The sequence below is a fragment of the Rhododendron vialii genome, chromosome 8a (genome assembly GCF_030253575.1).
Source record: "Rhododendron vialii isolate Sample 1 chromosome 8a, ASM3025357v1".
In the NCBI taxonomy this organism is placed as follows: Eukaryota; Viridiplantae; Streptophyta; class Magnoliopsida; order Ericales; family Ericaceae; genus Rhododendron; species Rhododendron vialii.
Genome location: NC_080564.1, coordinates 6,306,134 through 6,319,527, shown reverse-complemented (window position 1 = coordinate 6,319,527; position 13,394 = coordinate 6,306,134). Strand labels below are relative to the sequence as shown.

Below are 13,394 nucleotides of genomic sequence, written 5' to 3'. Positions count from 1 at the left end.
TTCCAAGCAAAAAAGCTGTGGCGACGGGCGCATCTTGAAATTTCTGGGCAATTGCTTAGCACCATATATCTATAAAACCTAAAAACTTGTATCCAAGACCCATAATTCATCTTTAGTTCTATAAGTCACGTCACCTCTGCGTTCAAAATCAACCACAGTTGACGTTCAAATTCCCATGGCTCCCAATCACTTCGAAACAAACACAAATTGCGCGACCTCCAATTTATTCCCCTCAATCGCCTTCTTCATCCTCGCGTCGAACAGCATTGGGACAATCTACCGGGCCTACTCCCGCCGCGACTACTACACCATCGGCTTCGTCGTCTTCGAATACTCCGCGTTCCTCTTGCTCGACCTCTGCTTGACGGCGTTTCACGAGTTGCCTTCGCGAAACAGATCGAGGCGGAGGAAGTTCTTGCAGTTGGCCATTTGGGTTTTGTACTCGGCCATGGTGTTGGGATTTTCGGTCTATTTCGGCCCGCTTTTCGGTGATCCTGTTTGTGAGTACTCTCTCTACGTAGTTTCGGTTGTGGGCAGTGTGTTTCTGTTTTACGTTTTTGTGATTTGGGATGATAGTGAGTGTTTGGGAGATCAGGAGAAGAAGAAAGTGACCTGCAGGGTGGTAAAAGTCCAGGTGTATTATGATTCCGTGTGGGAGAAGGTATGAATATCGTTGCCGGAAAAACAGAGGGAGGTTTCTGTGCTTTGAAGTGGCCTTTTGAACTTTGGTTTTTTATGATTTTGTGGTGTTGGAGAGTGTCCTTGAGTGGAGTTGATTTGTAAAATAAGGAATGGGATAATAATAATAATAATAATAATAATAATAATAATAATAATAATAAAGCCAGGTTTGAGCGATTGTAAATGGTGCAGCAAAAATGCAATTGAGACAAAAAGGAAACTTAAGGTGAAATGAGTGTGAAAGCTAATCAAGAATGTCCAAGAGATTGTAATTTGTATAGTACCAGCATGGTATGAAATGTAAGCCAATGCGTATTGTTTGGCGTAGCTAATATTTTGGACATTGGTACTGATATGTATGTGTCTCTGTTGGTAATGTCTCTTATCGGCCGATAAAAGATTGTTTCATCGAGCAATACCGATACATATCTCCACATGACATATCGCAAATCCTTTGCGCATTGAGTGTGGTTCAAAGTGCTTGCCTCCAAATTCAACCGGCTTTGGAATCGGTTCAAACGACAAAGCAACAAATACAGTTGCAACGATTTTGAACCGCGAAAACCAAATAAGGAATTGTTTTGTTTTTTTTCTTCTTAATTCTCCCTTTGTGGAGTGTTTCTCTCCATTTATGGAGCTTTTGCAAATTTTTTTTTCCCAGAATCTTGGTTGATTTTGTTTGTGCTCATTGTCATTAAATTGGTTTATCCTTTTCCTAATTGATCAGGTCTCTTTTTCCTACGTCTTGACTGACACCATCCCCAATTTTTATTCCAAATCTATTACGCAGAGTACATGTTGATTGAGTTAAAGCTTGCGTTTAGATTTAGGTAGTTGTAGCTCATATAACTGCTGTAATGACGGATTTAACGGAATTGAAGATATTTAAACAAAATATGTTTTCCTAATACTTAGGGTGAGTTTGACATAAACTAATTTTTCTTGCAAGAGAGCCGGTATTAGTGACTTTTAATGATCTTTTGTTGAGATTTTCATTAGGTTTTTTTCATCAGATGAAGCAGTTTAGATAAAACGAATTTCAAACTATTATCGTCTTTAGTAAAATTTTTTTGGTCGTAATTTCCTATTTTTAGGTTCATCTGTACAAGATAAAAAATTATTAATCTGAAAACATTGAAACTTAGTCCAAAGAACCCCTTCTTTCACATGATCGCGATCTCGTGCATGGGCAGAAACCATTGGAATTCTGAGGATGGCAAAACAACATGAAAAGCTAAACGATGAAACAAAATGACCAGAAGAAGAGATGGAGCAAGTGGCCAGTCCAATGTCCATCCATAGCATAGTTTATCCACAAATTGTTCCAATTAAAGTGAAATATATGACACTAAAAACACACCTCCTATTGAACTTGTAAAATCCATCGAATGTTAGGGACGATATTTAGTTTTCGGAGGCTCGAAGCGAATTTTTAAATGATACTCCTGTTATACATAATTAGTAATTAAACTCGCATACTAATTTCATCATTTTATGTATATCCGAAGTATAAGAGCATAAAAAATTCTGAGGCCCTCCAAAATTGGATAAAATTTAGAGTTGATCGATGTGGGCGCATGCTAACTTTTTTTTTTTTTTTAAATTTATCGCATGCTGACGTATGCCTTAAGCCTATGTATGCAGTATGTTGCTGACCAAACGTGACCGGGGTGGTTTGGTAAACATGGTTTTTTTAAGTAATAAGTGGAGATGGATAGATAGAAAGATGTGAGTAGTTCCCGTTCCGCTAAGGTTCTTACTATTTTTAAGCACTTATTTTTCGCTTTACAAGACAAACCCTTCTTTCATAATACATCACTTTTAATTCAAAAAATAAGTACTTATTTGTCTTAGTAAAACGGATAAGTGGAGAAAAATTTATTGAAAATCGTGCGTTGAGAAGAAGAAAGGTTTTGAGAATCCGCAGAGAACAAAGGTGAAGTTTCTTGTAGCAAGTCAGGAAGGACTGATACAATATTTACGTATTGATTCTTCAGTTTCCTCGTGTTTTCCACTGGTTTCTTTGGTATAATAGTACTATAATTTAGGAAAAAGAAAAAACAAAAGCGAAAAGGAAAAGGAAAAGAATCCAACATTTCCGTGGAAGTGGAAACAGAGGGAATTTCTGTAGGGAAAAGAAAAAAAGGAAGTCTTCCTATAAAGGGAGGATGGATGGAGATGCGGGGTATCGATCCCCGTACCTCTCGCATGCTAAGCGAGCGCTCTACCATCTGAGCTACATCCCCATTTGTGAACGTTTGGCGAATTTTATTTTATATAAACAAAATCTTTTCAGTAACTCTGGGGAAGAGTTTGAAACCAATCCACTATATAATTATGATCCCTCTTTTTTTTTTATAATCATAATTATGACCCCGTTGAATAGGTGTTTTGGTCTTTGTTGAGGACTGAAAAAGAGATTTTGTTGCTTAATGTTCTTCTGAAATACGTATCTTTTGGTTTTGGCTTAAAGACGATTGATGATTGATTCATTGTGTAAACTCTACGTCAAGTTCAATTATGATTTTTCTTTTGTAATGTATCACCAAATTCAGTATGCCACATGAGGTGTTGAATTTTTTTTGTTTTTGTCGCAACTAAAAAAACATGCCCACATGGTAATGGTTGAAATCAATTCTATAAAAAGGGTAACTATTACAGAAAGTTCACGGATTATGCGCCTTAAAATATGGAAAGTAGACTCTTTTGGGGGTCAATGAAAAATATGATTCATTTAATCTATCCCTTGCAGAATGTCTAAAGAACACATCCAAGCAGGCACTTGCATAACACAAAATCACTGAGACAGAATGGTTTCCCAAACAACGGGATGAGCTTGGTGAAGAATCCCTGGATTCAAAAGAAAGAAACGAAAAATCTATATTTCTGATTGGTACCACAGAATTTTGAGTGTATATACCAGAATTGAGCATAAGAACGACGACAACAATTGAAAAGATAAACGAGGAGGAGGAGGAACTAAATGTGTTGATATCAAGACATAGTGCAAATACAGGCAAAGCTAATAGCTTCTCAGTTGATTGTAACAAAAAAAATGGATGCACGTCGATTGGATACCCAATTAACAATCCTGACATCAGGCAGCAGCACTAGAGTATAACTACCAAAATCAGAATGTAAAAAGTAGGATCTCCCTCAGACGGTGTATGCTTGCTGGATTGTGTCAATGTCGAGACCCTTCAACTTCACAACTGATTCAACATGGCCTTTCAGTGTCAGCAGTTCTCTCAACCTGGAGAGAGAGAGAGAGAGAGAATTCAGTTGCTGTACATAATCGTTACACTACATTTGTTTCTTGCACAAAGAATTCGGCAAATTAAATCTTATTACAAGACGGGAAATGGTTCCTGTTGCAGAATCAGGCAGGGAGAGCGCTGCAGTCTAGTAAAAATGCAGGAAAACATCTCTACTTGGAGAATTTGCAGATTCAAACAAGATTATTGAGCGTGGTGTGTCTTTTATATACCTGGCAATCTCAGCTCGTCTCTTTGCCTCTTCAGCCATCTGATTAAGTTCTGTGAAATTACTGCGATCACCAAACGTCTTCTTGGTCTCAGGAGGTTGCAGTCCATGGAGGGTCCTCTGTGCATGTGCCCATTTGAGCTTCTGTTCTTCTTTCCCAAAATCCTTTTTCCTCGTGAAAGCAATCTGCAAAATCATTGGTTTTAATCACATGATACTCAAATTACGAATTATGTTATTTGTATTCACTGAAACATCCTAATAGAATAAATATCTTCCATACCCTTTGCTCAATAACCAGATCCCATGCTTTTCCACTCAAGGCGTATCGGATAGCGAACTTTATAACATCCAGAGGGAAGTAGGTTACGATGTTAAAAAGCCAAATCACCCCAGCCCAGCCCCATCCAATCCCTTCAATAGCAGCAAAACTCCAGTTTGCATAAACAGCTATCAATGTAGCAATCTGTTCGAAAAAAGAGTACATTCTCAAGGTGCTTCTTCAAGCTAGTAATCAGGAATTTATGAGGCACTTGAATGGAGGTTGGCAAAAAAAATTTCTAAAATAAACAAACAAATAGAGAATAGATAAGGAAATCAGGAGTTCACTTACCAACTGAGCAATAATGAAAGCCACCAAAAGCAAAAGGCCAGGACGTTCAATAAAAGACCAACTCCTAGAGCGTGTCACAAAGATTAGGGCCTGGCTGATGATACTCACTTGAAGGTATACTGCCGAAGCAAGTTTCCTGAAGACATCTTCAGGTGTTCCTTGGAGAGTTGAAACCCCAAATGTACGCTGGAAATCACACAAAAAGGAGAGAAAAATGTATTAAGAACGAGGTTTGTAGCTTAAGATATGCCATGCATACAAGTAGGACAGTAGGACACTGACAGATCATGGAAAGCAAAAACAATTCTACTTGGTCTACAAATTAAAACAAGAAGTTATGTAGGAGTACTGCAGGCATCTAATTTGAACTCATTGTCATAGTTTCAGAAGATCACACTACACTTAAACTACATGAGCATTAAGCGCTAAAATAAATCCAATCTATGTAAGCGTGATAGAGATCACATATGGAGGATCTTTATTAAGATCAGAAGGGATGAAGAATTATGCACAGCTCCGTTAAGACTTGTATCAGAATGTGCAGAGCACCAACAATGCAGATGGTCCGAGAATGAAGGATGCCAAAAGCCACTTGTATGATGGTGCTATTTAAAAAGAACTGTAAATGAGCTGGTAACGAATTAGAAGAAAGAAAAAATGGGATATTCATTTGGCATTTATCTATCAGTTGTATCTTGGCAATTAACTGTTCCAGGACCATTGCAAATTTACATTTACTTACAGGAAAAAAGTTTGTCTTGTATGCAGCCCAGAAGAAAATGACCGTCATCATGGCCAAGTAACCTCCCAGAACGACTCCAGTAGTAAAAATCTCTGCCAGCTTCCAGCTGTCTGGCTGTGGAGATGGTTTCACCCTATCCTTGGATATTGTCATAATGGTACCTGAAGTGCCCAGTAGGGAGAAGGCATTTAGAACCTCAAGCATAAAAGCAGCAGCATGGTACTCAATGAGGAGAAATTGATAAGAACTATGCAGTTAGCAACGTGTGCTTTATGTGTGGGAAAATATGCATGTATCTACGTGTATATGTTTTATGTACGTGGTAGCCGGAGAAGTTAGGGATTTCATGTTCAAAATAAGACAGAGTACAAACCATCATTGAGGATGGCAATAATCAGCACCATGAAGGGTGGAAAATCAAACCGCCATATGAGTGCGAGCAACATAAAACCAAGCTGTCAAAACAGAGATTAAAAGGAAGTGTGTAAGAGGAAACCAGTGATCCAGGACAGAGAATCCTATCAAATAATTTATAGCTACAATAGTAAAGGTGAAAATATCACTATGAAAAGATATTTTTCAGTGATTGTCCCAATTCCACACACTTACCACTATACGGATTGTAATGGAAACAGCATATATCTGCACATTGAACACCCAATGTATAAATCAAACTGGTTGTGTAAGTAGCATAACAGAAGTCATAAAAGGTCATGATGCTTCTTATGGCCCACAGAACATTGTTTGTGTGGGTGCATTGTACAGTGGATGACATGGCCTGACTCACAAGTATAACACGTCCTCCATCAAGGCTTCCATTGGTTTCAATGTAAAACATTTTACCATGAAATATAGTTGTTACTTTTGAAAGTTATTACAATTGCAGCAAGGAACCATTATCAAACCCTCCCAAGCCCTCAAAGCGCACATACCAAAAAGTTTCCTGAGCCCATGATTTGAAAAACCATGCGCAAAATTGTGCTGCTTTTTGCTTGGTAAGTTGGCTTTCCATGATATTACACAAACCATTTTTATTCAAAAAATAATAATTTACTACTTTTCTGTAACCAAAGACAAAAAATAGAAGAAAACGTTTATTGTTTTTTAAGGAATATTTTTAGGGCAAACAAATGTCAAACTACTCCATGAATACAACCCAAACTTACCGTATAATTTTTCATCCTCTGAAAGATAGCCCGACTTGTTAGGACGGCACTGATGATAACGCTAAGGCCAGGTTCTGTCAGGACTATGTCAGAAGCACTACGAGCAGCATCAGTTGCATCAGCAACAGCTATGCCTATGTCAGCCTTCTTAAGTGCCGGAGCATCATTAACTCCGTCGCCAGTCATTCCACAGATGTGTTTTCTAGCTTGCAGACGTTTTACAATCTCATATTTGTGCTCTGCACAGCGGATAAAATAAGGCCAACCAAACAACCACCACAGAAGTTCTCAATGAAGGACTAAAGAGTTCAGTATTTTCACCAATGGAAGATTGTTATTCAGGCCAAGTGGTGTAGATCCCTCCTTAAGAGGACTACAAGCCATCAACCTAAGCTCAATGCTTGGGTACACCGTACAGTTCACCAAAAAGAAGGAAAAAATATACGTGTCTCACAATAAGAACAATGTAAGAAGAAATTAGTCATTACCAGGGAAAACACCAGCAAAACCATCAGCTTTTTCAATCAGTTCATCAACAGGCAAGGCTATGATTGACTCATCCTTGTGCTGCCCTAGTAAGGCAGATGAAGGATACATATTGGTTCCCATTCCCAAACGTCTTCCTGTTTCCTTTCCTATTGCCAGTTGATCACCTGTTACATGTTTAAATGGTTCAAGCAGATTGAATGCAAAATGAACAATGGAAACAGCCAACTTCTGATTAATAGGGAGAACGAGGAAGTGAAGAATTTTTTGAGAAAAACATTACTAGCACCAACACCACCAAGTTACTGTATATATTGAAAACCACAACCCCCACATATCTAATCGAGAATTAGAACTTCTCCAGGGCAGCCTACTAACTTATAGGCCATATGTTTATCTATTTTACCAAGATTCTTAAGTCAGCTATAAAGCTATCACATTTCATAAGAAATGGTGTTTTATTGACGATATACTCACCAGTGATCATTTTAACACTAACCCCCAGATTCAAAGCCCTTGTAATTGTCTCTGCACTGTCATGTCGAGGTGGGTCAAAGAGAGGCATGAGGCCAGTGAATTGCCATGGACCTCCTGGACTCTCCTTCCTCCCTTCAGGAACTTCCTATTCAAATTGTTAAGAACAGCCCATCAACTATGCTGAGTAGAGGAGGATAGAGAATGAACAGAAACTAATGACAATAAAATAGTACCTGGTAAGCTACTGCAAGAGATCGCAACCCTCGCTCTGCAAACTTGTCAATCACAGCATGAACTCTCCGCTCTATTTCTGACTTATTGTGTGCGAGATTGAGTATCTAATAATCATATCACAGCAGATATTAGACAAAACAATAAGTGATACCCCACACAAGCCACAAGGTATAAAAGACAGATTTTAAGGTACCTGTTCTGGTGCACCTTTGCTAACTCGATGCATTTTGCCTTCACTATCAATGTACGTCAGAGCTGTTCGCTTATCAGTCGGGTTAAACGGAAGGAAGTGAACCTCTTGAATGCCAGCCCTTGCCTTATGTTCAGTACAAGTCATGCGAAGAAAATACAAAAGTAAACATTAAGTGAAGAACGGGTCACCAAATTATCCAATGGAAGAATCCAATGGATAATTTACATGCATTGTTTTCAGCTACTGGAACACTATGTACTATAAAGTTCATATAATAATCAACATACCTCTTTCGGATCGGCCAATGTTCCTACAATAGCAGTGTCTATCGCATCTTGATTTTCCACTCTGGAGGCTCTCGCAGCCATTAAAACTACAGTATCTGCATCTACTCCTCTAGCAAAGACCTATGAGAATACATCCAGGAAAGGGTTGGAACAACCACTACACTGCACAATCTAGAAATTCAAACTGGAGCAAACAAACCCTCCTAAAAAACCAAAAAGAAGAACCTCAATAAGACTTCTGTCAACTGACAGCTTGTTCAATGTCAGAGTTCCAGTCTTATCGCTGCAAAGCACATCCATGCCTGCCATTTCTTCAATTGCTGTCATTCTTTTCGTTATGGCCCCCTACAATGGGAAAAATGATGGCCTTACATACTAACACACTAGACCACAATCAAGTTAGTTCATTAGACTACCACTCAACCAACCTGCTGAGATAAACGGTGGGAGCCAATTGCCATTGTGACAGATAAAACCGTAGGCATTGCAATGGGGATTCCTCCAATAAGAAGTACCAGCAAATTGTCAATTCCTGGACGATAGTCCCGATGTTGAATTGGATACATTACAATGATCTCTATTACCATCCCCACAGCAATAGAACATATACAGAAATTCCCAATGGCAGTCAAGACCTACCAAGCAAGAAAGAGAATTGGAGAATACAAAAATCAGTACCAAACTACAAAACTCCGAAAGGACGAGGAACGTAAAAACGAAAAATGAACAACCAACACTGGGGGCACTAAAATTGAATGCAAAGAATGAAGTAAACGTACTTAAGGAACAACTTGGACAATTTCTACTTGTCATCCTTGTGGCACTTAACTTATTCTCTCTCTTTCCTGGAGACCATATAGTTCAAAACCTTTGCAAAATTTATTTATACTTGAATCTCCATACCTTCTGAAAGTGACCAACTTGATTTGTGCTGTCCACAAGGTGAGCAGCCTTGCCAAAGAAGGTATGGACACCAGTTGCAATGACCACTGCTTCAATCTCTCCCTGTTTGCAAGTGGAGCCCGAATAAACGCCATCCCCAGGGCTTTTTGTCACAGGAAGGGACTCACCTGTCAGTGCAGACTGCAAGGCCCAAATAGAGGTATTGCAGTAAGATAGCTTGAATTTTGGAAAACGAAAGCAACCTATTTCAGTCAAAACAATAATGGTAGGCTCCAAAATTACCTGGTCTATTTTCAACGGGTCACCTTCAAGGAGACGAGCATCAGCAGGAATTATGTCACCAAGTTTAACACTAATTATGTCGCCTGGAACAAGAACTGATGCGTCTTCCTCACTCCATCTCCCATCTCGAAGAACCTATGATTTTTCCCCTTCAGATTAGTACATCGGTAGTAAAGGACATTTTTGATAACTATGAATTAGGATAGCTGCTATCAATCCAGCCTTAAAAGAGCTGTTAAAGTAAGTTGATTTTTAAATATCTTATAATCAGATCGGAAACTAAAACCAGCCTACAACAACCACCAAAATTATCCAAATACCTTTGCTTTTGGTGCGAGGCGGGCCATGAGAGCTGCAGCAGCATTACCAGCGTTATTTTCCTCAATGAAACTTATAGTAGAATTGATAACAAGGAGGGTAATGATCCCAACAAAATCTTGCCAATCAGGTGGTTTTCCCTGCATAACATGAGGGTAACATTCAGTTCATCAGTAAAATTCTCCAATATGATGGTAATAAGAAATAAATAAATAAATGCCCTGTCTGAGGCATTTGCAGTCACACTCAATAAATAAACAATGAATACCAAAGTTCTAAAATCCAGTTACCAATAGTAGCATGTGTCAGCAAGAAACTCTAAAGTAAACTGATTATAGATAGGTCGGGTGAGAAAGAACCTGCACTCATCTCATCCTAACTCCACATGGCTAGTTCTTAAACAAATACCATATGGATATAATATTTTCTCAATTTTTCTCAGCAACCAAACAACGGGGAGAAAAGAACCAGCACTTACCCCTCCATTAGCAAGTGCTATGGCCATAATAGCTGCAGCTTCCATGACCCATGATAGGGGGTTCCACATAAACCCTAGAAACTTCAAAAACTTACTCTCCTGCAAATTAAAAAATTACAAAAACAAAAGAAAAACGCGTCAAACTCCGACAAAACCAAGATAAATCTCGTCTCAAGCGAGACAAATAACATTAACACCAACAACATCAACACAAAAAGCACCACTAACAACAACAATAAACAACCCCAAGGGGTCGACCTGGCGCTCCCTCCGAAGGTCTCTGATTCGAAACCTTATCAACTCCTATGGGCCAGTCCTTATGGAGTTTTTCCCTGATTTAATCAAGCCCCTAGATTGTGGGATTGGTCCACATGATTAGCTGAGGTGGGCATAAGGGCCCGGACACCTGAGTTATTAAAAACAACAACAATAAACATAGAACGAGAAAGATCAACACCTTCTTCTCCTCAAGCTTGTTGTGCCCAAAAATAACAAGCCTCTGTTCAGCAGCCTCACTCGAGAGTCCTTCCTTGGTACACCTCAGGTTCTGAAAAACCTCCTCAATCGGTATGTTCTCCTGCAAAATCAAAAATCCATTCGTCCCAAAATACTCATAACCAACAATACCAGCAGAAAAACAAAAAACAAAAACAAAAAAAACCCTAGCTAAAATGAAAAACAACAGAGATTGATTAGTCACAGAGAGAGATTCATCAGTACCAAATCCACAGCTTCCTTCTTCAGAGCCTCCAGTATCTCGTCTTTACTCCCCATTTCAGTCTCTTTCATCTTGAACAACTACATAAAAATCTCCAATAAACTACAGATACAACAAACACAGATATATGTCTGATATAAAACAAGTAGTACAGTATATGCTTGTAAAATATAACAAAATCTAAGCACATACATACAGAAAAGGAAAAAACAATTTGAAAGGCTAACCGAGTAGAAGAGTGAAATTCAACGTTTCGAGGGGAGTAGATGAAGAAGAGCAAAGAGTCCAGAAAATGGGGGAAATGGGAGGTGATGTGGAGAGGGATATGGCGTCTCCCTCCCTCTCTCTCTCTCTCCCTCTCTCTCTAAAAAAACACACAGAGACTTTCTCTCTCTCTAACTGTTTTTTAGGATACGAATCCCCGATCAGCTTTCTTTCTAAATTTTCTTTTTAAAAAAAAAGTAATTTTAAAATTAAATATAATAAAAATAAAAAATAAATTTTTAATTTTTTTACCGTGTTTAAAAAATTTATCAAATAAGATTCATATTAATAAAAAAAATTTATATAAAATTTTTTAATTTAAAATTACTCCTTTTTTTCACAAAAAATACTTTTTCGGAGTGAGTGGAACACCCCTGAGTGTGCGGCTTTCGTTGCGGATTCGCACCCCAATAAAGATCACACGTACTTGGCGGGTACAGTCAGGGTCCTTTTATTTACTGCGAAAAATTCACCTTTGTTTATTTATTTATTCAATAAGTCTAGGTACACAATATTTAACCACTATATCATTCACTACAAATTTTGTAGGGCTCATCCTGTGTCCCAAAAAAATACAGAAAAATATTCTTAAATTTTAAAATAATATATTATGAGATCTTGTAAAAAATTAGCTCCAATAAATATCGGTAAATATTATTTCTTGATTTGTAGGGGTGAAACGGTGCAGTTAAACAGTTTTGTCCCTACAAATTAAGAAATAATACTTACCGATATTCTTTGGAGCTGATTTTTTACAGGGCCCCATAAAATATTATTCTAAAATTTATGGACATTTTTCTGTATTTTTTTGAGAGCCGGGGTGAGCCGTATAAAAAATGTAGTGAATGGTGTAGTGGATGAATGGTAGTGTATGTAGCATCTCTTTTATTTATTTATTCTTGTTTATCCGTAGGGAATATTTTAAATTCTCTCTGGCACTGAGAAATCGGACGGAGGTTGGTGGCGTAGGTGAGGATCTTGCGGGTAGGCGCGCCCCTGTCCTTCGGATTTTTATTTATTTACTGTATTTATTTATCTACTACTTTTGCTCCGAGGACAAATTTATATTGCCCTTATTTGACTGTCGGTTTTGAGATAAAAATATTTTATGGGTTTGGTATCTTTGGTCTTTAGTTAATTTTTTTAACATTTCAACAAATTTTTTGAATTTTTGAGCAAAAGCATGTTATATACATCGAAAAAAGTAACAAAAAAAAAGTAGAAAATTTGATTAAAAAATTAGTACAAATGAAAAAAACATGAAACATACAAAAATTTTGTAGTCACACTTTTATTTCGCTAAATGTTATATTTTACTTTGTCACTTCATCTTGATGAGAAGAATTTAAAGAGATATTCTCACTGAATGTACAATATAATATAATTTGTCTTATTCTTAAATTTTAAGTTAGTTGATATTTTAAAAATATATATTATTCCTCGTCATCAAGACAAATTTGGAAAATGAATACTATTTCAATTGATTTTTACAATTTTACTAATACATTATTTTATTATGAATAACTGTATTAATTTAATTCAAAGTCCATTTAAAAAGAGGAATTCGGTATTCAACAATTTATCGAGATGGACCATAAAAAGAAAAGGAACTCAGTAACAATATTTATTCTCCATATCCAATTGGCAGAATATGAGTAATGTTTTTACCATGAAATTCCTCGTACCCTTCACACTTCCCTCTTACAAATTTTTTTTTTATTATTGTAAGTTTTCATCTTACTGTCATGTTAATACTCTTTACTATATTTTTGTTCTTTTTTTTTGTGTGTTGAGCAAGAAATTCAAAGTACCAAAATTTTCATCACTGTACCAAAACCAATGGTTGTGACTTTTGGTTTCGGCGGTGGATAGAGACCTTTGGATGAACCTAATCCCTGATCATTGATCTCAATTTAAAAACATTTGAAAGTAGTAAGAGAAAAGCAGAAGGATATAATGATATAGTGTGTGTATATATATATATATATATATATATATATATATATATATATATATAGCTAACCGTTTATAGGTGTTTTGGCTAAATAAGAGCATCTCCAACCCTTGAC

The 13,394-nt window shown here is 37.3% G+C and overlaps 1 protein-coding gene and 1 non-coding gene across 3 annotated transcripts; both read right to left on the bottom strand.

Annotated features, from left to right (window-relative positions):
- Positions 1 to 2,854: 2,854 nt before the first annotated feature.
- TRNAA-AGC (transfer RNA alanine (anticodon AGC)) lies at positions 2,855 to 2,927 on the bottom strand. Its single transcript has one exon. It is a non-coding gene; the product is annotated as a tRNA-Ala (tRNA).
- Positions 2,928 to 3,536: 609 nt separating this feature from the next.
- On the bottom strand, positions 3,537 to 11,433 carry LOC131298957 (plasma membrane ATPase 1-like). 2 transcript variants are annotated; one of them, XM_058324464.1, is made up of 22 exons: positions 11,289 to 11,433; positions 11,064 to 11,141; positions 10,801 to 10,920; positions 10,344 to 10,442; positions 9,868 to 10,005; positions 9,548 to 9,682; positions 9,266 to 9,445; positions 8,791 to 8,997; positions 8,588 to 8,707; positions 8,363 to 8,482; positions 8,076 to 8,198; positions 7,882 to 7,986; positions 7,649 to 7,793; positions 7,174 to 7,338; positions 6,686 to 6,924; positions 6,129 to 6,161; positions 5,893 to 5,974; positions 5,520 to 5,680; positions 4,778 to 4,963; positions 4,448 to 4,630; positions 4,169 to 4,350; positions 3,537 to 3,934 (listed from the first exon to the last, which is right to left on the bottom strand). In XM_058324464.1, exons 2-22 carry the CDS (start codon positions 11,130 to 11,132, stop codon positions 3,838 to 3,840), a joined length of 2,889 nt encoding a protein of 962 aa, XP_058180447.1. In that variant the 5' UTR covers positions 11,133 to 11,141; positions 11,289 to 11,433; the 3' UTR covers positions 3,537 to 3,837. The 2 variants fall into 2 exon arrangements, with proteins under 2 accessions (XP_058180447.1, XP_058180448.1); XM_058324465.1 differs by having other exon boundaries at positions 11,064 to 11,163; positions 11,289 to 11,423.
- Positions 11,434 to 13,394: the final 1,961 nt, after the last annotated feature.